Raw genomic sequence first — 27,890 nt, forward strand, 5'->3', positions numbered from 1 at the left:
AAAGGTTGCAGCCCGTTGTCTTAAAAGTTCCCAGCTCCAACGCCAAAATAATACATGTCGAGCACGTCGTTGTGATGTGAAAAACACTGCACATATCTCTGCTTCTTTAAGAAAACTGTAAAGAGAAGGATTAACAATCAAATGAGGATGGAATGATAGCTGGCGTGGTGACTGTAGTCTTTGTCGATAGATGTCAAATTCGGGCCGAAACGAACAGCAACGGAAAAGCAGCTGTTCAACTTCACGGGATAACAAATCAGAGAGTCTGAAATCTACTACGGCTATCAAATTCTACACTGTGGTTCATATCTGCAAGTTGACGTCAAGGATTTGTTGGCTTGTCCTGAGTCATTCCGCAGTGGCGATGTTCAATGCATGAATCTCCTTCCACATACAGAATACACTTATTTCTCGAACCAACTCTTCCATGACTGATCTCGGGTGCTCGAACGACGAGAACTCTTCCTTTCGGACTGAATACGGAAGCCTTTAGACTTAACGTCAGATCAAGTGAACCGTAGAACAGAAATATTACTATTACTATTATCACTCTTTCTGAAAGAAAGTTCTTAGTGTTGCCTTAGGGCACTTTTAGTGTAGGAGCAAAAGCTGCATTCCTGCGCGTAGCAAATCGTAGACCGCCGGCGAAAAATTCGAAACAGACCGTTCACTCTTTTTGCGGGCTTTGCGAGCATAATTTTGGTGCATTTGGCCGATAAATCTGTGGCCGATGTGAAGGCATTCGAATTACGACTTATGACCGTCATTCTACAACCGTCCTCTTCAGACATCTGCTATTTAGCACAAGACTGTTGTGGTGCGCATTAGGGACAAAAAAATCACCGCAAAAAACGACGTAAGGAGAAAGTCGTTACCGTATAACGAGTTGTTAAAATTAACAGCAAGGTCATCGAAAATGAATGGATGCTGTGGTCGACGAACGGATGCTCGTATTTCATGCAAAGCGGCCGTTCTCGAATTCTGCTTGCTTAATAACATCACGCAAATTTCGGGGATTTTGTGAATCCCAAGAGAGAAGGATTTCTTTCTGAGGAATGAATTTCACACTTTTCTGATCGATGGTACCATATTAAACTCCTTTGTAGACTGCAAAATCATCTTCCTTCTCGTCACTCGGTCCCGTATGACCATTAACTAAGCGATTTTTAAAGTAAATGACCCCGCCATTACCTTCTGTCCCTACGACTGACTAGAACTTCATACTTATACTTCAAAAATATAAGCAGAAATCCAAAAAATAGTATGATACAAGTAATTACAATATTCTCAGTAATTTCGGATAAAAACAACATTCTTCTTATACGTCTGCTTAATCGGTTTTGTGCCGGAGAATAAAACCATATGTAACTGTAAATTAACTGTATCATCCTATTTTTCGAAAGTGGCGCTTATCTTTTGTCGCTTTATTAACTTTTCGCTTGTGTTTTCTGCTTCAATAGCACCGCACACGCACTTCATGAACAGCAGCGCCAGCGAAAACGTTCTTTTTTGAAAGAAGTGAGCTAATGATGCCAATTGTTCAGACGCATGAAAGATAGGCACGATTTACGGGGCTTTCTTATTATCCTGGGCGATTTTCTAACGGCGGCTTGTACTATTGTAGAAGTAGGAGCGGAAGGAAATATGAAGAAATTACTCTAATTTAATTACTGGGTTTTCCGCCTATATTTAAGGAATGATCAAGAATGTGTGGCCGCAAACACGAGTCGGATTGCTTCCCGACCGTGCTTGTATGAATGCAACCAGGCGTTTGAGTAAACGCTCTGGGCCCATACGAACTGAAACCTGCACATCTGTTTGGCGGAAGTTACCCAAGAAGAAGCAAAAAGGTGCTGTTGTCCTGCACAGCAGCAAAGCCCATTACAAGTAGATCACATACCTGGAGCGACCGTGGCATCTCTAGTAACAAGTCTTCGTTTCGCAACGTTGAACTGACGGACACTGGCGACCTGAGCTACCCAGGTCGTCATCGTCGGCGCTTGGTGTTGATGGGGAGTTCGCGCAAGGCGCCAAGTCCCAAGTCGCACAGTCGTCAGTGTCCCATATTCTGCAGATTATGGAACACTGACGACTGTGCGAGCTGTAGATCGGGAACATTGGACGGAGATGTACTGCAGGACGACACGACTAGGCGAAGGTGCGGGCAACGCTTCAGCCAGTAACACGAAAGCTCAGGTCAATTAATTCATCAAGAAGTTCTAGGAATCACTACAAAGAGAAGTACTTGTTTTGTGACTTTCTTGTCGCAACTTTAAACGAGTATAATAACGTCAAATAAACCGCAAAACAAAAATGAGCTTAAGAGAAGCGCTAAGAGGTTTTGGAACGAAAGAATAACAGAATTCTGTGCGGTAAAACGGTGCACACATCAGCTGCTGTACACCGTCGCATTTCATAAGAGCATAGAGCTTAAAGTTTTCAACAGAAGAGAGAAAGAAGCAGCTAGAAACTCATCACAGCCGGGAGATGTGACTTATCTTCGAGTGTATCATTTTTGAGTGACAAAATAGTACTTGCGACACTGAAAGGTGTCAATCACAGTCAACTTCAGCACTCCCTTGAGCTTCTAGGAATGGCGGAAAAAGATTGAGATGCCGACAACCACGTACGTTTACAAAATAATTTATCAGGACCTACTGAACAGATTTATTTTTAGACTTAGATTTTCTAAACGAATGTTAAATCAGTATGATTTTAAGAAGCAAAGCTAACATGAGGGAAAATAATCGTTTTATAGTAGAAAGTAAAGAAATACTACATAGCGTAATGAGAAGTAATGAGAATTGCCTCCTCTGATAAAAATGGAACACAATACATGGATTCATTCTGATACTGAGTGAACAATCCGCTCACCAGAAAGTAATGCGTATTTTTTTAGCGCTAATCGCAATTTTCAGGTCAAGAACCATCTCCACCTCCTGGATGCGAAATTGAAATTTTGGGAACCAAATGGAAAGAGGAGTTTGATAAGGAGAGCGACTGCAACGCTAAGGACAAAAATATTTCCATGAAATTATATTGTTATGATTGAACAAAAAAAAAGAGGTTCTTTGCCTCTAAGCTAAGGGAAAATATTTTAAAAATTTCTTCAAATTTTCCAAGGCAAATTTCCTCCAACAATAATATAAAAAGCGACAATATTACTCTTCATATAAAGAGTTGCACTCATTAGACTATTCGTCAAACTTCGGCAAATGGTGTGGCGATGAGTGCAAGCAGAGTGTGTGTAGCTGATCAGCAGAGCAAGTTTACGATTACATACGTCACTACAAACATCGTTCTCAAGATCGTCGGCTTAGGTAAATAGGATCGTCGTCCGCTCGTACTGCATTCCCGCTGCGGATAGACGGAGATCTCGAGGTCATCACATGAGGATGTTCTCAGCAGGAATCCAACAACAGTACGGCGCTAATTTGCAAACCTGATTAGAACGCGGTTCTGTACATACACAGTAATAATAAGAAAAGAGTAAAGAAGAAGAAATAGAACTCTGTAGGCAAGGAAAAGGAGGGGGCTAAGTTTCATGCAGAAATGTCCCTTCATAGCAAGTTAGAACAGTAATAATAAGAAAGTAAAGGGAATCGAAATAGAACTCTGTAGGAGGAAAAGGGGGCATTACGATTCTTACATTACACTAGGAACACAACGAGAAGGGGATGGCTGAGGGAAAGGAGATTGGAATACATAGAGTTTGTGTTTCGAATTTCTCCTCTCTCTCACCTCCGAGAAATCCAGAGGCAACGCATTAATTGTAGCTGTTAAAAAGAACTATCTGATTCCAGATGGTACTTTAAACACTCGAAAAAACTCATTCATTCGATCATCCTGATAAATTGCGTCTTAAAAGACTGAAGACGGTCGTGCTGAACTTTCCTTTCACATCCGTAGCACAGGAAAAGTCAACGAGCGGAAAAAAGACGGTGAGGCAAGCAGTCTCAGGGCGAAGGGCAATTAATCAACTGACTCGGCTCGTTCAACAGAAACTCATCATGCTATCATTCGATGCGTACGCTTCCAGAATGAGCATCATCAGATCCTTATCGGTCAGACAGCGAGAAATTCATTGCTATCTACAGCGATGCATCTTTCATTAGCATAAATGATGCTCTGGGCAGGACGGCTACAGATTGCTGCACACAGCTGATGGATGGGCGGAGTTGATCGAGGGAGCATCCTTGCAGGGCGCAATAATGGGACGCTACAGCTCCGCCCACCCATCAACCAAACAGTGGGTCGCTGAATGGAAAGGGGGTACTTGAAGGAATAACTCTGAGAATTAAAAACTAAAACAGAACCCTGAGCGTCTGCTTAAAAATTTACGAGTAGTTTAACATCCGCGTTCTACTGCATTGTGTCTGATGAATTGACGCACTTTTGTTTTTTTCTCTTTTGACACCCAAGCGAGAGTTCTGACCTCCCTCGTTGGTGGCGACAAAGGTCATCATCGAGTAGGTCAAAGATTGGTGCTATGGCCTCCAGCAGCAAAAATATACCGTTTGAAGGAAGACGAAAGATGTAAAACAAAAAAAGAACGAGAACATGCTTACAAGGCGACCTGGTCCGGACGAATAAGTACAAAAAGGTCTTGTTCTGGAAGAGATTGGTAATGAAATTGTAATAAGTAGTTGGATAATTTTAAAGTTAATAAACAGTTCGGACGGGAATGAGTTTGTCTATGTTCAGTGGCGCTATTTCCTTTTTTTCTCTCCTCTCGTGTTATACCCTTCCTCACAATTGGTTCCACACTTATCAATGATGTTGAGATACATGGTGCCTTTTAGAAAAGCAATCAACAAAATAAATTATTTTTGTTTGGAAATGAGGCGAATTTTGGTGGTGACATCTCTTGGCCTTTGGTAATACTGTTGATGTAATAAATAATGCGTTTTGTAGAACTGAGCTCTCTTCTACTTTGAAATTTCGCCAGTCGATTTCCTTTCAAAAAATGTACGCAGAAAAAAATGGAATCAGTTTAGGACATTCAGAAGTAAGGACAGTTGTAAACGACAGCTACGAAACACAGTTTTACGGTTGTTTGTCATGAAACACAGATGAATTGAGTGAATGAATGAGCGATTGATTGGATGAATAAATGAATGAATGAATGAATCAACCAAGAGTTTACTGTAGAAAACAATACAAAAGTGAATATGCAGACTAATTTTTACCTCTTTAGAGTACTGTATGCATTTCATGAAGCAGATTTCCGTCCAAAAGCAAATATTTACTAATGTCGTTTAACATTGCTAGTGTGTTTTTTGTTTAGATGAAAACCTTGAACTGAGAGTAGTTCAAAAGCGATGTAAAAACTGTGGCGAACTAGCAAGGAAATAATTCTAATCGAGATCAAATAACCGAACAACAGCGTCATATCGTAAGACGGTGTGGGTTCGGCATCATTCTGGCACCCCTATTCCTTTATAGCAACTCTGCTGCTTATATCTAGTTATTAGTATGTAACATATCACCATAATAATCTTATTATGAGCTGTTAACAGCGTTGTGCAACATGAGCCCAAGTTCCATTGATAAAGCACCAGAACCCGATTTTGGCCAGTGTAATTGAATCCCTACAAGCAAAAATATTTTGAGGAAAAATTCAGGAGATTAGAAGGCGAAGAATACGCCTAATAGTAGCTCCTCGATCCGTCCTTGTTAAAAATTGCAATCCAAATAATTAATCCGTTCTTTCAATATGAATTCATGCGTAATAACTTCTATAACATCACTCGAATTGGATAGGGTTCACGACTTTTTTCAGATTCCATATTTCCTATTAAGATAGGCACAACCTTATTTCTCTACTCTCCGAACTATTAATTCGTGAAGATTAATTACTTCTCTAGAAGACGAAATAAATCACGAATTATTCCTATTTAATTCATGAAAAAGTTCTAGCACAAGTTATCCTTGAAATGTGCACAATTTGGATGGAGAGTTTTGCAGAATTTGTCCATCCTTCGTAGTAGGAGAACAACTTGAACACCTATCAGCAAGCAACAGAGTTGTTCCTCTACTTCTGTGAAATATATAATTTATTTTGTACTGTTGTTGCATTGTTTGGTTTCCGATGCCAATTCGGATGCACTCGAATAAATAGATGAATAAATAGAAGGTACAACGCAGGAAGTCCTTGTTTATGAAAGAAGAAAAATGTCAGAAAGGCATGAAATGGATTCTTGAATGCGAAATGAACGAAAGCGTTCAGGAATTCAAACGGCAGCCCACACAATAGTTGTCATCTTCTCTATCGGAAGCATAATGATGAAACGCGATAGGCCTCAGTGCAAACAAAAAGGCGTCAACTACACACGTCTCACAAAAATGACACACAAAAAGAGGTTATGTTTGTCCGGATGAGAACAATGACAGGACAGCTTCTGGGGTCATTAGAAGCACCCCGTAACCCTTACTGCCGAGACTTAGCCTGGAGAGACAATAAGCAACCGTAGCAGCAAAACACCAAAAATTGCATATAAAATTCTATTGTAGAACCTATGGCTCTCGAGCAAAAAAGATCCCGGCCAAAATCTGAGGAATAAACTATAACGAATGAAAAAATTAGAAAACTATATGTTCGAAGATTGAAATGAAGAGTTCTACAAAGGGCAATTCGATCCAGAATGGAAGAATCGACAGCGAGAGCCGTGGATATGTTTCATATAACTTGGCGCCTGCTTATTGTTGTCGCCCAGTGGGGCGCCACAAGACCAGCTGGATGGGTGGTGGCCTATATATGGAAGTGGGTGCAAACGGAGAAAATGAGAAAATAATCTGGAGAAGTGAGAAAGTGAGAGAAGCGGGTGGAGATGCGTGCTCGTACTTGTAAGATCATTTTAACCGCTTCAAAAGTTAGTGACCTCAATCACAAAAAAGTCTTTTTTACCGTTGGATACATTTTGGCACGGTAAGAAAGACAGGAGAAGCTCCCTCAACTCATAAGAGATTGTTCATTAGCAGCTCTACCTTAGAGAGAAGCTCTACCTTAGAGAGAAGATTACCACTCGCCTCAAACAGCTTGTAGGTCAACTCACATGAAATTAACACCACAGAGCTGTTTAATTCACACGTGAAGTGCAGCACTACCATTAACTCGAAGCAGTACATTACAGACATTATGCTCACTAGCTGCAAAAAAAGTTGTTCACGATATTTCCGAGCAAGAAACGGATGAAAAGATTAAAAGAAATTTGTTTGCTACATCTCAAGCTATGACTGCACACCCATGCAGCGATCTTTTCATGATCTTCAAAGAGATCCATATCCCCGCCTTTCTCCAACATCTTAAGAGGAAACCTAATAAAGAGAAAGTGAAGAGGAAAAAAGTGAATGAATGCCTGACAGAAAAAAACAAAAACCTCTTTTGTTCGTCATTTCCCATCGGTTATGCCATTATTTCGTTTTTCATACACAAACAAGCAGTGACGGCGACATTCCAGTCTTTGCTAAGTTAAACTTGAACAATATTCGTCCACGATATGGTTTATACTACGCGTTAAATCTGCGTTATCTGGATCGAGTTGGTTGTGAGTTCGCTACGCCTCAAACCATATGCGCAAATGGAAACAGCTACGGTTTATGGGACCACTAAACTGCTGTAAACGCAGTCGCTCGTGGTCAGGCGATACATTTTTTCAATGCGTAAATAAACAGGAGAAATTGCCATCATATTATAGCAGAAAGCTATCAGAATTAAAGAAATTTCTTGAAAACTGTTTTGCTCGTTCTGGCTATCATGAAAAAACTCGTCCTCTTCCAAATAGAAATCAAATCTTTTTCAAACTTTGAAATGGAACCTTCTAAAATCTGCACTTATTTATACCTTTTAGGAAATCGCAGGTGATCAAGGATGTGCTTTTCACTGCGTTTGAGGAGAGGTTAAATCCCACTGTTCAACAAAATTCTACTCCATATTTTCATATCTAACATCCATTTAATTTCAAACTATATTTCACGTAATACTGGCATATTATTTAATGTATTATAGTACTGTTACATCACATAATATTTCATAACATTAAACTTTTTTGTTATATTATAGTTATAACATTATATGTTACTCATTTTCTACGACACTGTCGTGCTACATTATATGATTATACTGTGTACTGAAAATATATCATATTACCATACACTACAGCATTTCACTTATTTTTTACTTATTTGAATTTTTTGATTCAGATGTTTTCAAGTTCGATTTTCATTATTTTTCGAAACCCACGCGAGAAGATACTCTTATCTGAATGCCTCCCATTTCTGGTCAAGCAGCCGAGTGCTGAAAACGAGCATCGGCTATCATAGGTATGCAACTTGTTCAAGAGGATTCATTTCTTGTCGTTTATCCATAAAATCTAAACTGTCCCAACTCTATGTTGAATGATTTGATTTTATAAAGCCTAACTTATCGTTAAAAAGAAATAAGAGGTGGAAAAGGAGTTGAGCAAAATTTCTAATCATATTTCTACTCACTCCATGTTAAGATTCAGGGGTGGTCTGTGTACGTGGATCTTTGTGAGCGATTTCAAAAATAAAGCCGTAGCGTTTATAAGTCAGACCAATGGTTTCCTAATTCTTTTTTTACAAGCTGCAAAATCCAATCTTTCTTCACCCTCCTTTTCTCTCTTTTCCCTCAAAAATCAAACGGGATCAAATATTATGTTCGCTTAGCATAAATTAAGTAGCAATCTTCACTGAGTCAAGGTGTATGTGAACGTAAAGTTTGGCGACTCCCCGTTGTTAACTATCTGCTGAGCAGCTTCAACTGACCAACATCTTAACTTTTCTTTACTAAGTCATACTTATCGAATCGTGCTGTACCGTAGTCTCACGTGATGCTCTACATAGTATACTTGATCCTCACTGAGGGTAATTCACCTCATGAACTTTTTTAGCTCTGCGTGAAAAGGGTAGTAGATGAGAGCATCAGCATATATAAAGAGGACGGCGTTCGCGTAGTTTTCAAATAACAGCACCGATGAGGTCATGCATGAACAGCCAGGCTCATTGGCAAAACAACGGAGCCTCGTGCACATCATATACGGTCCGATAATGAACGAACTGCGATGGGTAACTAGCGTTGGCTTAGAATAACGCTACGGATGACAAAAGCGGAGCAGGCGATGCAGAATCGGCGCCCTGACACGCCTCTTATTCGAACAAAAACCGTACAACAGCATTGGATATCACGCCATTACTGAGGTGTGTATGGGGATGTCTCGTTGCAAAATCAGTTTCACCACTCTGAAACAGAAAGTTCGAGTCTGAACCTTCAACCAACAGAATAAACTCCAAGGGCGTCAGCTGGCCAAGAAAGCCTTTCAAAGCGCTAAAAGCGTGCGGTGCCTGCCAACGAACGAGGTTTTTACGTTGCCACGAGAGTCTAAACGCACTCACTGCTTTGCTAAGTGCCTCAATCACACGTTTTACGTCGACGTTTTTCACCCGTAAAAGCTGTATGATGGACGAGGCATCGAACAAACTGGAAATGAAAAACATATATCGAGGTGATTGCCTCGGTTGAGTCGCATTTCGTTTTTGTGTCTCAGATAAATACTGGTATGGCTCACGTTCGACGAAGCCTTTGCAGGTGAACAGTCACCGTCAGCGGAGCTATTTCGAGGTGGGTACAGCTGTCGTGAGAGGAGAGCGACTCAGTCTGAAACAAACTTGCACTGAATCCTCGTTGTAGTAGCCACGAATTGAGGCGAATTGAACTTGTTTCAAGCAACCGATCAATGCAAGCAGATGTTACTGTAACAACAACACGAAATTGCGAACGCAGAGCAACACGATCGAAAAATCATTTAAGATCGATTCCACGATAAAATTACAAAATTGGCCCTTCAAAAGTAGGGCGAGTACGCTGAGGAAATGAACTTCTTTCATAAAAGGTGACATTGCTATGGACGAGAAAAAGAAAACTAATGGCACTTCTACTTCTTATGCTAAAAGAAGAAGGAACTCTGCTGACTGCAGCCTGCTGCTCTGAGCCAGGTCCCAGTTACCTGAGCAGTTCGAGTTTACCTCCAAACGTTTTTAACTTTACTCCACTCTTCACATGTTACAGAGTGCAGTGTTGAAGTTGTAGTTACACTTAGATTAACGGGAAGGAAATGTCACCGTTTAGGAGCAGAACATGTGACTCCACTCAGGGTGCATATGAAACAGATTTGGAGTGGACCGCGAGACAATTCATCATTGTTAGCCGGGATTAATTGCTGAAGAGGAGGGCTAAATGAGGGAGAGCGATTGCGTAAGAAGAAGAGCACTCGTGAAGGGAAGGCGCACAGCGAAATAGCAATTTTGAACTCGAAAACCAGTTCTGTTCGTGGATTTCCCTGAAACATGATTTCATTGCAACAAAAACGTTGAATACAGCCTAACCAGCGGCACAAGTTTGCGAGGCGAACATTCTTCCAGTAGATTTGTTAGGCGTATGAGAGATTCTATAACTGGAATGTAATCTGGAGCTTTGACCTCAACTCAGCGAAAGTTCGCCGTCGTGAACGGAAGTTTCTTCAGTGGTCTTCCTTGTAGAAAGTCAAGAAATTGTAAGCTTTTGAGGAAAGCTCGCTGACATCTGCGGAGTGTATTCTCCACATTCTCAGGGCATCCGCGCATTCCATGGCGTACTCTCCATGAACGATTAGACATATTTTCACCTACGGAAGAACTTCCAGGATTGCTATTGCAATTGAAGTCTGAATGACACTCACTCCAGTTACACGTCATAGGAGAACAAGGCTCCAAAAAAGTAGAATCCTAACGCAAAGTAAATCCGCGTTTTTCACCAAATAATTTTCTCGTTGGTGGTAGGGAAAGTGCATGCAGCGCCTTGGGCTTCACTACTCCAAGCAATACCTACATATATTCGTTTGCTTTGCCTCCTTGTTCATTTTCCATAAACGTAAACTTTGGCAAATGTTCTGAAAACTGGTAAATTCGCTTGGACGCGGCTTCTTTTCTCGACTTTTTCTTTTCTTCCAAAGCCCGCGTTGATAAAATCTCTCTGGAATGCGCTATTTCGTTAGATTTCAATTTAGAACCGTAGAGGTTAACGGACTGCACAGCGATTTGCGGTAGGCAGTCTCTGTATCAGAGTGGTGTTCTTTTCATTTACTTAAGTCTGGTACCAATTTGTGAACACCGGATGGATGAAAGGATTGGTTGGTTCCGAACTATCGGCTGCGCAGTTGCAGCTGAAGCTCTTACGGGTGACGTATTGGCGACCTCTTGCGCCTCTTTTCCTTTTCATTTCTGATATCATAATAAAGCCACTGGCGTATCAATCCACTTGGGATGCGCCAACGCGTTTTACTGGAATTCGTAATCGTTGAGCTTTTGGAACGCGTGTTGGCCTATACAATGACTTGCGGGGGCCAGCCGATGATCACGTCAGTGTTTTTATCCTCCCAGACAAGTCTGGTACCAATTTATCGACCCCGGAGGGATGAAGAGCTTGGTGCACTAGGGCGGATTCGAACCTCAGACCGTGTGGCTACAACGGACCTCTAACCGATTGCGCCACACCCGCCCCTCGATATCATTCATAATGAAAGATTTTAAAAAAAGGCGAGGAAAGGTAAAAGATAGAAAGAACTATAAGGAGACCTATAGGATAGTGGTGTATGACAAAATTCGAGTAACAATCAACAAACATCAAGTCAAGTTCCTTGATCTTTATCTCTTGAAGTTGCAGTTTTATCTTTAGTTTCTTTTTCTTCAGATTTAAATAAACATATTACTTCAAGAAAAAGGGAAACTATTGCGACACGTAGAGATGGTAGGGAGAAAATGAAAGATATGCGACTGCCGCAGATTACCACCTCATTTCGTGCAATCTTCGTGATATTGAAAACGATTATGCCGAAGAACTCGAAGCATCTCAAAACTTCATAGAATTCTCATCTACTCTAATTTGAACGTCATAATCAACACCATCTCAAAAGCAAGCCGTCTATGTACATGCTATGTGGGTTTCTTCTTAAAGCGTCCGCGTCTGAAGACAATTTACGATCAGAAAATTGGCTTGTAAACACCTTAAACATCGTTTTATGGCATGTCAGCGGTGTACTGTCTGCAAACCTTTTACGAGCAGCTAATGGGGCGGCAACGTGAAATTGGACATAGCAAACAGAGCGAGAATCTTTAGCAAATAGAAAATACATTTGAATTCTTTCTTGCAACCCAAATGTCTGCAGACTGTGGCAAAACACAAGCAAATGTACTCCTCGGCGCTCGCGCCAATCAACTCCTGTTCATCCGCTACCGTAATTTGTTTGTCTCGTGTCGTGCAGGCAAAAATGCGCAAGTGCGTTGACTACGTGCCAATTATGAGAGCATAATCCGGCTAAATTGACGGTTCCTATAGAATGCTTATTGCTGTTGTGGATGACGCCGTAAAGAGGAGCAAATAACACTTTAGCGCATGAAGAGGCTTCTGTGGATGCATCGCTGATGTTGTCAGGAATTATTGGCAACCAATAAGCTCCCAAGAGCTCCTTACTTCATGGCTGGACAATACAACGCAGTTACGAGAAGGTGGTAGAGCGGTCTATTGGCCTATTATCGAATCACCGCACGCATGACAGCGCAAAGTGGAGGTGTGAGAAATTATGGAACGTAGCGCCGTGGAGAAACGAACCGGTTGCACCGACAGCTTCAGCTCTGAATGATTATCCTGCATTGGGATGGAGCAATTTGGGGAAGAGACTTTTTTGGACCAATGCTACGGTTACTGGCCCATACATAGCTCTTCCATAACGTCGAGGGTAGGCAAATTTCGCGTGGAAGCAACAAAACTCGCGGTTATAGCAGACCCGTCAAGTTGGAAGCGAAAGTGAGAAGTTCAGAAGCAGCGCTTGGAGAACCTTTCGGTATTTGATTCTTCCCATTATGGAGCAGCGAGGGTTCAAGTTTAGTTCCAAGCGCCACAAAGCGCTCTGTACAGATCCAGTTACCGAACCTATCGAAATACCAGACAGAATAGCTTTTACGATAAGGCAACTCCCTACACCGAGTAGTGGCGCCTGCTCAATCCGGTTTTATCCCCTCAGTTTTATGGGTATGGAGAGTTACCGTGTCGAGTAGGCAGTGGTCTCTGAAGGTCCTGAAGCCTCTGATATCCAACTTCTAGGTGGTGGTCTCTTCAACACCATTCTTGAAAATCACATTCCAGACCCCACTGAGTAATGGAAGCAGTTTCTGCGGATCTTCATTCGTCCTAGCAATGACGAGACAGGTGATTTTGGGCTCAATCCACCAACAAGGGGTTCTGGGCTCTGGATTCAAAGAGCATCCAGCCACATACATCTTTTTGGAACAAGACACTGATTACAAGAGCGAGTTCAACTGGAAGCACTAGGAATAATATGAACCATTGAAAAGGAAGTAATGAAGGTGTATTGTTTTGAACTAGTATGGCTGAAAAATTCTATTGATGAATAAAAACCGTGTTATAAGTAGAGTGAAAACAATTTTCCATAGCGATTTCCATAATTTATCGAAAGCAAGTTTTTTTTTAGATAAAAATGGAAAGTGATGCGTTATTCCATTCAGGAGAAAGATGACCGAGTAGCGCTAAGAATGATGAAACGTTCTCCCGTTCCTGAACGGCTGCACGAACGTCCTCAAATTCCCTCGATAACCCTAAACGCCCATAAATGATTCTAATCACGGTGCTCTCAAAGTGCTGCTTCCGCTACTTGTCTGCGAATGCCGCGATACGCACACTATTTAGGGAATGTCTCCGCGAAGTGAGCAGATTCTTATCTCAAACGCCCTCAAATTCCCTCGATAACGCCTGTAGGTGGGACATTAATTTGATTGGATGAAATCTGCGCATAGTCTTCAAATGTCAAACAGTCTTTGACTTACTGTAGCAAATTACTGTAGCAATGTTTACAAGATACCAGTTCCTCACAAAAATCCTCTTCCTTTTCCCAAAAAAAATCAAGTTCCAAACTTTGCCACAGAATGTAATTGAAGCAGACATTGGAAGAATGGCTCAAACAAGAAAACGCAGCGAACCCAAGTATTCAGACGCGATTTATTCGGCGCATCGCCATAGTAATTAGGAGAAAGAAGAAGAAAGGTCGTCGCTCAGCTGACCATCCTGTCAACTAAGGATTAAGAGCAGATCCGTTGCAGAGACATCCTCTTTGACTTCCAGACCTCTCGGTTAGGAATGTTCAAGAAAAGGTATTTTAGTACTAGACTTCAAGGAATGCTCCACAGCAGGTGTTTTATTCTCCAGTGTTCAACGATTTGTTTCAACTTGTTTTGAACCCTTCGCTTTGACGAGTTCGATTACTTGGAACTTTCAGTTCTAAACCAACTCTTCCTTCTGCATCAAAGCGTAACCTACAGTACCTCATAAAGACATCCGCCGACATAGACATGTGTCGATAATCGTGATGATAATCTGAAGCAACAGATGTGAGGTGCGGGACGTTGCCGGAGAGCCGACCTACAATCGGCAGCGATCATCGACGCCATCATCTGATTACTACGATGTTTTGACAACAATCGTAAAAGTTCTAATGACATTTGGCGGACTCATCTTGGGGCTGAAGAGCGCACTTCTGGAATAGTACCACTACTGATAAAAAGAAGACGAACTGCACACTTTTACGCTTGCGTTGGACACCGCTCGCTTATTCTCCTTCTCCAAACTATTTTGTAATGACTGCTGTGGTGGAATGATAAAATGTTACCACACCGTCTGTACAGTCAATGGTTGGACATCGCCGAAGGCCAGCTAAGCTCTATAGCCATACGTTGGCTGCATGCGAATTCATGAGCCTCTACTATTCCAAATTAAAATGGAAAGCATTGACCATCGACGCCTCTCTAGGAGGTTGATCAACGGCAAGAGGTTACCCCCAATCCATTGGTAGCGGATTCGATGCATACCTGAACTTGGCTTAGTTCATAGTCAAAAGACGGGAACTTCAAATCTGCCTATTTTGTAGTCGTAAAAGTCCTGGCTAACTTCTTGACAGTAACTCCAATCAGAACTGACTAATTTCTCAGCGTTTTACATGTGCATAGTTCTTGGGGAAGGGAGTTCATTCCTGGTGTGTTTGCCAACGTAATCGCGAACACGACGGGCAAATCCTTTGATCCAAGCAAAAATATCATTCGCAGAACGGGAACATCACGACAAGACAAATTGGCGGCTTACCGCTGATCCAAATCGCAAGAGTACTCGCAACGGAACGAAGCTTTTTCGTCGCTAATCATCCCAAGCAGGATTCCGATGGCCAAGTATCGGTAATCCTTGACATGAATTAGTGGCTTTTCGAACCAACAAAATTGCCTCTTTTAAACTTCCTTGCGAAAAAATGGGAATCTTCCTTGAGCTTAAAGACGAGAAGTGGAATTTCATTCAAAGATCGATGGAAAGATGGGTTTCAAGGAGAATTTTATAATAGAATTGATCAGCATCACAAGTGATCTTGCAAATAGTTCGTGAGAGGAATGCGATGAGGTTATCCGCAAGGACGCACTCAATTTTTCGTCACTTCGGTCGCGCTGTGCACAGGAGAAAACAAGCATTGTTTTCACTGAGTTCGCACGCAGACCAAATCCTCCTTTGGGGATTCACCGCCATTTAGTTGGGTGAACAAAAAAGCGAGCAGTCCACGAAATGCAGGTGGAAAGAATCCCAATGAAATCCAAGTACTCAAAAGAGAGGAAAAAGCTAGTCAGAATGTCGCTTTTTGGGAAAATTCCTTCAACGTATAGGTGAGGATTTGAACGTTTTCCATCTGAATTAAAAGAATAGCAAATACAAAACATCAACACCAAATCTTGAAGGAATCTCGTCTCGCACAACTTTTTTTTAATGTGTTCTGGGACTAGATATCAGGTATTAATCGCCGAATACCTCCGGCTATGACCGACGAAAACACACTGCTACCAAAAGAACGCGCTTAATGTCGAGGAGAATACTCCAGTCAAAAACTGTGAAATCCCGCTAGATATGCTCATTTTCATATACATCCTTTCATAGACAAATTCTGAAAGATATTGAACAAATAATTTCAAAAATTCAGTATACTTTAGGCTGACGGTATTCTGAAAGTACGCATACAATCTGGCCGGACTTGTTCCAGCAGATCAGTCCCTAGATCGTGGAAGAAATGCAGGCTGCGTGTTAGGCAAAGAAGGGCGGTGCGGCAAACGCGTCGCATCAGCGCGACTGAACGGGTTCGAAGACGACGCCGTACCTATCGGCAAACAACGCAGGTGAAGCCTTCCTCAAATGCTCCCATGTCCGTGTCATACCTAAGAATAACACTTCCTGCCGTTCAGTTTTCTGCTGCAAAATCGAGAACACTAACAGTCAATCGACATTGTCGTTATGGTTTTGAAAGCCACAGCTGAACTTCATTGTATCAACGAAGGAATCCCTTGATAACTCAAAGTTATCAAGGGATTCCTTTGTTGGTACATTATCAATTATAATTTTAGAAGTTTTGAGTATGATAAGCGAAGAAAGTTAGGTAATATAATTTCCTAAGGGTGCTCACCTCCGGAAGAGATTGGAGGCTGCTTATCCAAATAATAATAACAAAGTGTTCGAAGTGTTCTAAATGACACATTCTTGTGCTTGGGTAATGCAACCTTAGTACAGCAAGTCAGCGCAGAATTGAATAAGCAGCAGCGCGTACTGGGCCAAACACTGAGCAGAAAATTTGGCTGAATAATTGCTAAGCGTTGTTTTGTTTGAAGAAGGTGTTCGACCTGCCTTCAGCCATTATCACATCAATCGAAATGAGAAGAATGATGAGAGTCGGTCAGGTTCATGCAGCCTCATAATTCCCAAAGCCCACTGAATATAAATAAAAACCAAAAATCAGCCAGTTCATCATTATGAAGAATACCTTCCCACATTTATGGGAACAGAAAGGAGAAAAATGAAGAATGCTAATTCACTATCACGTAACCAAGCCTACGTCTCGCAAGAGAATGCAGTGGGATCCGTCAATAGTAATGCACAGAAATAATAGCATCTCATGAAATGAAGCGATAACAGCATCGACGATCAAAGTTTCCGTTTAATTAAGTCGACCGGAGTAGCGGATGGAAGTCCCCGGTCTGTTTAAATGAATTAACAGCCGATCCACACGCGCACATCACAAATGCGTCCAGAGCTGGCAAATAAACGAATGAAAAATGCCAGGAGCACGCTGAAGTGACTGAAATCGTATCGCAGTTTTTTTAGGGCGAGTGAGACATTCGCTGACAATTGCTGAGACTTTTCTTAATTTACATCTGCCCATTCCACATAAATAAATAAATAATTGTTGCTTTTCTTCCTGTTCTTTTAGATACAGTGTAAAAGGCTTCTTCGAGAAAATACATAGTCGGTCGAGATGTTCAGAAAGGAAAACAGTCGAAATTTACACACCCAGGCGAGGAAATTTTGTTTCTATTTAAAACACCCTCCACTGACTTTGAAAACAAATTTATTAAAGGAAGAAAATCAAAAAAATGTCCAACATTATTTATGTAAAGTTGGCTGCTTCTTTCTTCATGAAAAATCTCTTCTTTGAAAAATTGACACGCTTTTTTTTCTTGGGGCTTTGGTGAAAATCCAAGCCAAAGAAATATACGAGCGCCTCGTCTCTGTAGTTTTGAGTCTCACCACTCTCGCTTCTGCTCCCAGGAAGTTGCAACACTTCCAGAAAAATGGAACACTGTGATAGACACTGCTCATGAATGCATCGAAGCATGATCATCGATGAGTGGTTAAGAAACTACGAAATTGTGAAGGGTATGTGTGTGTGTAAAAAAAGCAGCCAACATGCCATTCAATGTTTTCATCATCACGATTTTCTTCAAAAATCCGCAGGGTTCTTCCCACGAAAAACATCTGCACTTGCTGTAGCTGAAACGAAGGATCGTGAGGTTGCATTCGTGGGATTTGTGCTCAGTTCTTCCTACTTTTACGTGGCTGTCAGGGAGTGCTTTTCAAGAATATGAGCAGAAACACGGAATCTAGAGTACAAATCTAGGAATCAGAGACCTCAGTTCATGGCTTCAGCTTACAGCTTCTTACATTTACAAGGTACACAGTGGGATGAATACATACAAGTGGATTATTCTTCTGCTGCAAAGAGTTTCCTCGTCGGCGAGGCTGAGGTTCTGGATACCGTGGATGTCTCTAATTCTTGCGTTTGAAAGACGGTTTAATGTTTTTGCTACTGTTCTTGGGAACAATGTCAAGAGTTTTAACTGCAACAAAAAACACTTAACATATTTTTCCCCCTAAAAGCGATCTTTACATGAAATTCCACTTCTCGTCCTCTTGCTGTCTCTCCCTCCTAATTAAATATGCTGCTTCACTCCAGACGCGTAGTGTCTTCGCTGGTCTGCTCTAGCAGTTTTAATAATTTATTGTCGTCCTGTGGTAAAGACCAAATCTGATGTGGGAAAACATACGTAAGTGCAATGCAAATCAAGGATCTAGTACGTCTCAGAACGACCAAGGGTAATGCGACCTGAATGGACTCTCCTGCGCAAGCGAGTATAACAGTCTCCTTAGGAAATTAGCCGTGCTCACAGTGACGAAATAAAAAAGAAGAGCTTGCAGAAAAATTTCAAGTGTTTTTTTTTTGGTGAGCGAAAGGAAAGAAGAAAATTGAAGAAAAGTATTATGGTGAAACCTCAGAGGGGAAACGTGGTTCTGGAATATTCCTAAAAATTTCGAAATCGCAAAAATACTGAAATTTATGGTAGCACAGCGCCCATTATTCAAAAAAAAAACAGGAGATAAACACCTTTTGTTATAATCTCTGTAATGTGCCAGAACGGTCGAAGAGCTACCATGCAGAGAAGTGCAAAAGTAGCCGACATGGCCCGACAAGCAAAGAGAAATCGATCGAAAATCCCGAGCAAATTGTGGGTTGAGCTGGGTGTATTACCTAAGCGGTAGCCTTAGCGGTGCCACTACCCTCGTGCCAAAGAAAGCCGCTTTGCAAACTCCCGTCATTAAGGGTTGGCAGGAAATGGAGCCGGCTGGCCAAAGAGCTCGTCGACGTAAACGTTCTTCGTTGAAGCAGTGGGATGGATGGAGGCAGCAAATGAGCCTCAATAGTGCAAATCTCTAGAAAGGTAACGAATACGTGTTTGCATAAATCTTGTGAAGAAGGATAGACCGAGGGAGAAATAAAGCATGTGGACGCCCCCATAGACAAGATTAACAACGCTACTTCTATTACACGGGAAGATACGCATACAGATAGAATGTGTCGAGAACGGAAGAGAAATGTTCCGAGCAGACGGCAAGAAACACGAAAATGTGGCTGGCAGGGGTAGAGCGGAAAATGGGAAATGCGAGAACGTCACGATCATCTCATAAGAGAAAGAAGACAGTCAATTAGCCCACCCGAGAAATACGAGACCATCGTTGGATTGGCCACGAATTAGGAGCGAACGCGCAGAACACGAAAGCAGAGCACGAGCTGTGCGTGTGTGTAGGTGGCACGATCTGCAGCAGCACAAGAAGGCAGTGAATCTCGGAAAAGAGTTAGTCTTGAAAATCAAAAATCAACTATGGAGTATGTCTTAGACAGAAGATGAAAGAACACAACGTTTCGATTGGACGTCTAAACCGGTTATGAATGAAAAAGGAGAATAAATATTCCATTAATTATCTGAATTGGCTAAGATCCAAACTTTATATATTATGAACGTTCAATGTATCCATGCTAGACCAAAAATCCATAACAAGTTCTGAATTAAGAGAAAAACTGAAGAAGGTGTTCCGCCCAGAAAAAATTGCTTCAGCCTTAATTACGTCATAAAAAAGATGGAGCCACCAGCCAGCGAAACTCTGCAATATTAGCACTCCAATTAAGTACTAATTTTTCCACAAACTCTTAGGATCTCTTTGCGAAATTTCATTTGAAAACTCAGCTCAGTCTACAATACTTAACACTGACTCTACAATACAATTTAAAAAATCTTGTTTCCAATACTTCAGAGCGAAACCGACATAAGTTGCTCCATTCCTAGGTGCATACGTAATATGGCTGTTATCCACAACGTGATGCTGTCAGTTAGGGCTTTCGGCACGATGAAATCTTTTGCTGCTTGAGCACACTCAAAACAGACAAATCCTATAGCAGCAGCAGCCGCAGCTACCTTGGCCTCTTAGGCGAAAACATCGTCGTCGTGAAAAGTAACTCTCGAGCATGTAAATCGATGCTCATGTTCTTGAGTTACATATGTTTTCCGTAAGGGAGTATATCCGACGTCAGATTAGCATAAGAAGCTGGCCTCATGAGCAGTACACAAGGAACTCGCTCCGGGATATTCGATCACTCCGAAAGGTCGCTCATGAGCAGGCACATCTGCGTTCAGCCGCAATTCTCACGACGCCATTTGATCCAACCTATGTTCGAAAATAAGCAGAATAAACATCGAAGAAGAATTTTCCTAAAAACTCTCTCCAAGAAAATTAGCAATTCTTCAAGCTCCAATTCCCTGAAAAAAAATATACTCGTCTAAATTTATATCTTAATTCGGTTGCCGAACATAATTTGGAAAAAAGATAACACTAGCCAACTTGCATATTTCCCACTTTTTAGGAGTTTTCAAGCGAACCCTTCCAGCCGTATGATCTTAATTGTTAGGTGAGGAATATTTAATAGATCTGGCTAAGAGCTAGTTTCATTTTTTTTTTTTTGCAAACATAGCACTTCCTGCCTTTCCAAGCGATTTTAAGTGAGTTTTTCCGTATTAAAATTCCTCATTTTTGCTTAGTAATCTAGAATTTGCTTAATAATTCCGTATGCGGATCTTATCAACTAAATTTGACTAGTTTAACTCTACAAGTTTGGTCTTTTTTAGTTGTGGCGTCCATTACCTTCAATTACATAACTACTTGAAAATATTTGAGAGCAAATGTGCTCGGCACGTCAATTTAACATTCACATTCAACCGAGCTCCTTCACAGTTATTTTCATCAAGAAGATCTTAGTACAAGTAATCCTTAAAATACTAGGGGATGAGGAGGAGACTTTGTCTGAGTAGTTTTTCATCTTTCGCAGTAACAGAACTATCACTTAACACATGAATTTAACATTTTATGGTTTTCTGCTAAAATGGATCCTCTGAATTGTTCCGCCAACATGGTCGTATTTGTGGCTTATGTTAAAGTTTTAAAGAAATGAATCAGTCCTATAGGGTGAGTTCCAGAATAGCTAGAAACATGAAGCGTCATTTGCATGTTTAAATGTATATATCTATATTCTACAGGCAAAAGGCCAACCTCTACTCCTATCACCCGCACAATCTCAGTTCCAGAAGGATGTGAACTGCGGCAACACATCAAGTTAGTTCTCTTTGCGAAGAAATTTTGCTGGAAAGGTAAGGGTGAATCCTACAGAATTTCTGACTGGACCTTCTGCTTGTTTGTTTAGAAACTTGAGCTCTGCGTGTGTTTCAGTATTTAATTATCACAAAGAAATGTTATTCGCAAAATTCGAAACCTAAAAGAAAAAATGACGACAGATGAATATTTGTTTGGTTGCAGAACATAGACGTCAAAGAGCTATCATATGTTAACGCAGAGAATTCTATTCATCGGAAAACATTACCGTACCAAGAGATGCTGTCAGCTGAGGTGTAAGAAAACAACTAACGAATTCTGCTTTCGAAAATGAGAGTTTTGGGCGACGGTAAGGTAATCAGTGTGTAGCAGGAGTTGTTTGGAAAAAGCGCATCTCAAATTGAGCAGCAGAGTTAATGCGATGCATCGCTACGTCTACGATTCCTCTTTGTGTTAGTCACCTCACTCAACAATGACCTGGAAGATGCAGCTAAAGGAAATACAAGCGTGAGTTCTTTGGAAGTCAGAGCTCCGCTGACTAAAACATATCGACTTTACTCGAAAATCTTAACTTGATGCAGTTGGTTCTTCTCAGAGCAGATACCGACTACCGATAGTTTAAATGTAATACACCCCCATGAAGCTCCACTCTCCAAAGCTTTAGTGCCGTCTGTCTGCTACCACACTCACCCTTCTATTCTTCCGAACTGAACTCTGTGACCTTCGGAATTCACAATTCTTCAGCTAAGTTCCGTACTTGCTTGTGCGGTACTGGCTATTGCAGTCGGCGTAAAATGCTTTCTAACGTGACGACGCGACACGACTCGAGGGTGAAAGCTTGCGTTGAGCTCTCTTATAATTGCGCGGAAAATCCCCTGAACCTTTTTTCCCTCTTATTTTGTGGCTTTCCATTACTTTATACTTCATAAACGGGTCATGAATAGGACTTCATAGTCCTATTGAAGTCCTCTTCTACTAGTTTATTGTTTGTTTTGCTCTTATGATCTTAGTAGTTGGGACGTCCGTTTCTGCACCATTATTTGTGCACGAGTTTCAACTAACCGTGCGTAATATGCAGGAAACTCTTTTTCAGAAGCTTCTCCAGAGCATCTTTTCAAAAACTTCAGTTTTCAGGAATTTGACACCTTTTTGTATAGCTGTGCATAGTTAGACTTCTTCTAGAACGAGTTTTGGGATTTCCGAATGATTTCGACCAAAAAGAATGCTAATCGTGCACAATCATGCAAAAAAAAGAACCGTAATGGAATCTCTACAAACTAAGATCTTAAATTTGTCCTAGAAGCACAAACAAACGATACGACTAATGGGAAAGGACTTGGCTAAGATTAAGTAGGCTCATTCATGCATTGTTAAACCGAAAAAGCAGAAAGAATAGGGTTCAGTGGAATCATCGGCAAACTGTAGACGCAACTCAGTGCACGCCTTCGGCAAGAATGCGTCGCGTCGTCCTGTTACAAGACGTTTTGCGCGACTGTAGCAAAATAATTTAGCGAGAGATTTAAATTGAAACTTCTCGCAGTTTAGCGGATGCACGGCAAATGATGCAAAATAGTATTCCGCTGCCTATGAGCGTACTCTTGTGTTTCGACTGCTTGTGTAGTGCAAGCGTATGCGAGCGATGCCGAAATACAAGATCTATACACATTCCTCCGTAATCTCCAGAACACTTCCCAGCTTGCAAAATTCTTGGCTCCTCAAAAAAACAGAAACAGTCCTCTATTATCTGTTTGAACTCATTGAATTGTTTTAGTGTGTTGTGGTAACAGAAGACGAGAAGGTCAAGTATTGGTTTCAGCAACATCGGGCAACCCGCATCTTTATGGATTGCAATTTTCTACCGTAACCAGACGAAATTATGTACAGTCCGACGTCATTTGGGATCTGCGGAAACGGCATTAAAAATTCATCAGTTACAACTCATAGTCTTCTTCTAGTTCCCAGAAAATTTTAGGAAAACTCTCCTGAAAGAGAAATTTTTATAGTTTGTTGGGCGAACAGAGGCACCTTTTCCCCAGAAAGCTTTTTCTGCTTTCGACTGAACCACAGGGCCTTGTAGTAGTCAGAATAGGACTCAAAAGATCTCAAAAATATCGATTGTTCTACAGCGGAGTCTAGTCGTTACAGAACTGAACCCTACGCGGCTCCAACCCAAAGCCTCCTGCAAATAGCTTACATTATTTGTTTAAATACTTGGTACAATAATACATGCATCCAATGCTTGGGTTGTTTGTTGATGAACAGCTGAGCTTGCGTCGTTTTGCGCTATCGTATCGTTTTGACAAAAAAAAATTCTCAATTGCAAATAACCGAGAGCTGTCTGAACGGCGCCACTCGTGAGCTTCATTAAACCATGAAACGACAGCGACGCCGACATGTTGACACTTTCAGAAAGTAATAACGGAAGCAAGAAGAGTACGCGTGAGGAAAGTAAACAGGGAAGAAAGCTCGTCTAAAAAAGGAAATGAGAAGAACTAGGAAGCAAAATCCAGGGATCGCTTGATGTGTAATTCATTCCAGAGTGTACTTGTAGGTATGCAAGAGTGGCAAACGTGGTAGTGGTGGTAAATGGAAGAAAAAAATGTCCATCAAAGAGATGGAAATATCTTGATGTACTGATGTAGATGTCAAAATGAGCGTGGCTATTTATAGTCACTACCACGAAATCGCCGACTAAGCTCGTTGAAAACCCATACAGAAGAGCTAAGTTTCTCAGCAGTTTTTCTTGTTCAGCAGAAGCGACTTCGATGATAAATTCAGGTGAAAAATTAGCAGCTACTGTGATGTGAAAGCAGCACAAAGTGCGAACGGCTAAACCGAGTGAGCTAAGTGGTGACTGTGTAGAGTGGCGAATCAGCCGCGGAGTAGTTTGGGAATTATTCAAAAGAAAAAGCCGGAGCATCGCTAAAATGAAGCCGTCAGCAAATCTTTGGCAATACTGCAGCTGTAGCGTCTTCGATCTCGTCTACGTAGGGATCATTTGCTCCAGCTGATTATTCGCACCAATAAATCGCACTTTCATAATCTCTCCGAACTTTTTTCGAATAATTTCCACACATACAATTGAACTGACTGACTTTTAGGTCAGTCGCATATGTCGGTTATGCGATTGCAACAATTTAAGCATGGTTTCATTCGACACGGTATTCTGCTACTTGTTAATAACTTGCAATAATAACTACGTTTGAATAATTATAGAAAAATGAAAAAGCGACAAATTCTAGCACCATACAACCTGTCCTGTGTATTACCATTCAAAAATTTTCATGTTATTTGATAAAAATCGACGAAGAAGCAGCGGTGGGAACAATAATTGAAATATTAGGTTTTGTAAGTTTAGCTATATGTCAGATGATTACGGCTTTGTGTAGGAGCTGCGGTGAATGGTTGCTTAACTGCGCATTTGCGCTGGAGACTAACGATCACTACCATATGTCGCAGTACAGGTGTGAGGCGAATGAAAAGAGTACTTGCTAACGGATGGTCATTAGCCTGATAATTGTTCTGTACAATTCTTTAGCACCAAAGAAAGAGAACCACCAGAGAAATTAGCACCAAAGATGGTAGGTGCTGGTCTATTTACCTAATTAATTTCACGATAAGAGACTATGGATTCTAAACGGATTTGAAGGGTATCGTTAGAGAACAGAAAAGCGTCTTTGCCTTTTCCTTAAAAATGGGAGAAGAAAACGATAGCGTCGATGCTCCAGCGTCCTTCAGATGGGTAGGTGACCAAGAAATTCCGTAAATGCGATAAAACATCGCTTCTGTCGCAATCCCTTCTGCTGCGACACCTCCCTCCTCCGCGGTCAACACGGCGGGTCAGCGGATAGCGCTCAGTCGGTTGAACACACTTAGTACTGATTTCGTGTGACTTGTCCTATCTACGAATACGTAAGCCTCTCTAGGAAAGAAACTCTCAAGAAAAAACAACGACGAATTGGTTGCTAAGTTTCGCGCCCCAGTCGCACATGAAATCCATTTACAATGGTGACGTTTACGGCACGAGCGGATACTGCCCAAATCCGTTTTCCTAAAACCGCCAGTCACGCTACGAGAAATTCCCGGAATTCCCTTTACAAAAGGGACCGAAAATATTCATAGTTGTTATCTGACCATTTTTAGAATTTGTACACAGTTCTTATCGGAGCTTTCCATCTCTTTGGATCCAACGAATTGGCACTTGCATTGTTTGGAGGGGTAAGGAGACTGACCTACCACATCGGACGGCCTTACAGGTCATAATATATAGCCCAGACGAGCAACCTCTACGATCCTGAAGTAAAATAGAACGCGTTGGCGCGAAGGGTTTGATCACTGCTAACAACTTTATCAACTATCATTTCATCCCGTGTAAATGTAGACACCAAATGGCAGAACTATCTTTACTCTTGGAAACCATCCATATTACAAAACGTTCTACAGCGAGCCTTTTTCAGCCTCGAAGAGAAACATGAGGGCATTGGCTTCAAATGTCTGTTTTTGGGCTTGTGTTCGCAGTGTAACGTCTAATGCCCTCATCTAGGATTAGTCACGGCATGACCAGGAACCAATCCGCTGCTCTAACTAGATCGGATTTCCGGCGTGAACCGTTCTGCCTATGTTTGACGACACTGCTAATCATTGAGTACACATGGGCGACGTCGAACACAGTCGGATATTGTCCGCCAACGTTTTTCACAAACAATCCCGAATATCCATCAATTTCCCTATAAACGTTAGTTAATGCAATGAAATTCAGCTGCCAAAGAATCTACCCCATGATGACTGCAAACACAGTGGAAACTATGCGCTTTCTTCTGCCCAAACCGGAGCTTTCAAGAAACGTTGCACGGTAGAGGGATACGAGCTTTTTTGACTCATAGCATAGTTCCACTTCATATTCATTCTTTTAAAATCAAACGGAAGCTCCAAATACGTGTATTTTGTGCAAGTCATCTAATCGTGACTAATACAGAAAAAGTGACGTTTTTAGCTAACATCAGCAGTTGGGGACCTCCACTGCGGTTGCACGGGTGGAGAACGAAAAAAAACACTTCGGAATCCCATTTCATATTTGCATACTCATTACAGTCTTGAAAAAACCTGTTATCTGTATGAAATATCTACAGTGAGTAACAAAATGCTCAACGACCCCATTAGCGCGAGATTCTGCTACCACCTTGTAGCAAATTCAGCGTCGCAGAAAATCTAGAGTTCCAAATTTTGTCCTGAACCAGTTCCGGCGTTATAGCATAATTTTTCTCAAAAATGTGACTCTCTTTCAAGTGAACCAAGAAGATTAGTTCAATTCAAATTTCGTTGTCGTAGTTGTTTTATTAAATTTGCCTTAGCTTTGTCAGTTCCCAATGTTCCCTTGTTTTTCTGTTCCCTCTTTAGCAATTCCAAGTTTTTATTGTTGTTCAAAAAAGGTGTGAAACTTTGACGTAATTTATTTCCAAAGTTTGATTTCAATTTTGTTATTTAAATCGAAAAATTATTTCGATCGTCCTTTTAAAAGAAAAGGGTCTGCGACGAACAGCTTACAATTACAATGGCGTTGCAAAGATATAAAATTTCTAGAAAAGAGGAGTCTCATACTGCAGTGATGATGTTTTTAGGATCCTTACCAAGTTCTCTGGCTTCGATCAGTAGAAGATGAAAGCTGCTTCCACTTACCACAGTTCTATGTCGATGGAGGTTACCAGGCGAATTATTATTGGAATGAAGAACGTAAATAACCTGAGAATTTTCAAAAGGAAACTTCAGGGACAACTTTGCGATGATCCGAGGACAACACTTATTCTTACGATGCAAAATTGAACTTTGCCTACTATCAAAGGCACTGCTTAACTGATTGCTATTATTGCTGAAAAATTCCACCCAACGGATTTCTAACCTTTATCCCGGATAATGCATCTCTCGAATCCAACACAATATTTCTTACAATCAAATAGCTTTCCACCTTATTTTCTTTGAATGATGGACCCGCTCACGCTTTTCTGTTAGCCGCTTTGCACGGTCGAAAGATTTCTCTGTCCGTATTCAGTCACTTTGGGCGCAATATTTGCTCAACTTTTTACAGTTTTTTTTCTTTTTTTCTTTTTTCTCTCCGCATATATGCTTGATCCAATTCGCTTCGAAGCATTCGCCTGGTTAGAAAAGAGAAATTTTAAAAAGAACTATTAAGATCTGTCATCCACTACATAAAATCTGAAAGCAACTGAACCTTCCTGAAGAGTCATTATCCTTTGAAAAATTATGCTACAACCTCGAAACTGGTGTCACAGAAAAATTGTAATTATAGATTAATCTGACAATGAAATTGGTGGCACCGCTGAGGTAGCAGAACATTGCAGTACTCAGTTCTTAAAGGAGGTGAAATTATCTTTTTGTTACACGCTGTAGTCAATGCTGTGCAATCGAATGGAACAAAGAGATGAGAAGATAAAAGTTGAGTTAATAAATTAGGGCAGGACGAATTTTGTTATAATTGGTATTTATAACTACTCTACTCTTAGTTAATTTT

General features: G+C 41.1%; 2 protein-coding genes across 2 annotated transcripts; one reads left to right on the top strand and one right to left on the bottom strand.

Annotated features, from left to right (window-relative positions):
- Positions 1-348: 348 nt before the first annotated feature.
- Positions 349-1,991, bottom strand: RB195_010230 (uncharacterized protein; the record flags this gene model as incomplete). The annotated part of the gene is made up of 2 exons (XM_064191132.1): positions 349-473; positions 1,901-1,991. 2 exons carry the CDS (start codon positions 1,989-1,991, stop codon positions 349-351), a joined length of 216 nt encoding a protein of 71 aa, XP_064048715.1.
- Positions 1,992-24,733: 22,742 nt separating this feature from the next.
- RB195_010231 (uncharacterized protein) lies at positions 24,734-26,240 on the top strand (the record flags this gene model as incomplete). Its single annotated transcript, XM_064191133.1, has 5 exons — positions 24,734-24,828; positions 24,903-24,945; positions 25,014-25,106; positions 25,508-25,582; positions 26,124-26,240. 5 exons carry the CDS (start codon positions 24,734-24,736, stop codon positions 26,238-26,240), a joined length of 423 nt encoding a protein of 140 aa, XP_064048716.1.
- Between the last annotated feature and the right edge of the window lie 1,650 nt (positions 26,241-27,890).

Source organism: Necator americanus, chromosome III (genome assembly GCF_031761385.1).
Source record: "Necator americanus strain Aroian chromosome III, whole genome shotgun sequence".
NCBI lineage: Eukaryota > Metazoa > Nematoda > Chromadorea > Rhabditida > Ancylostomatidae > Necator > Necator americanus.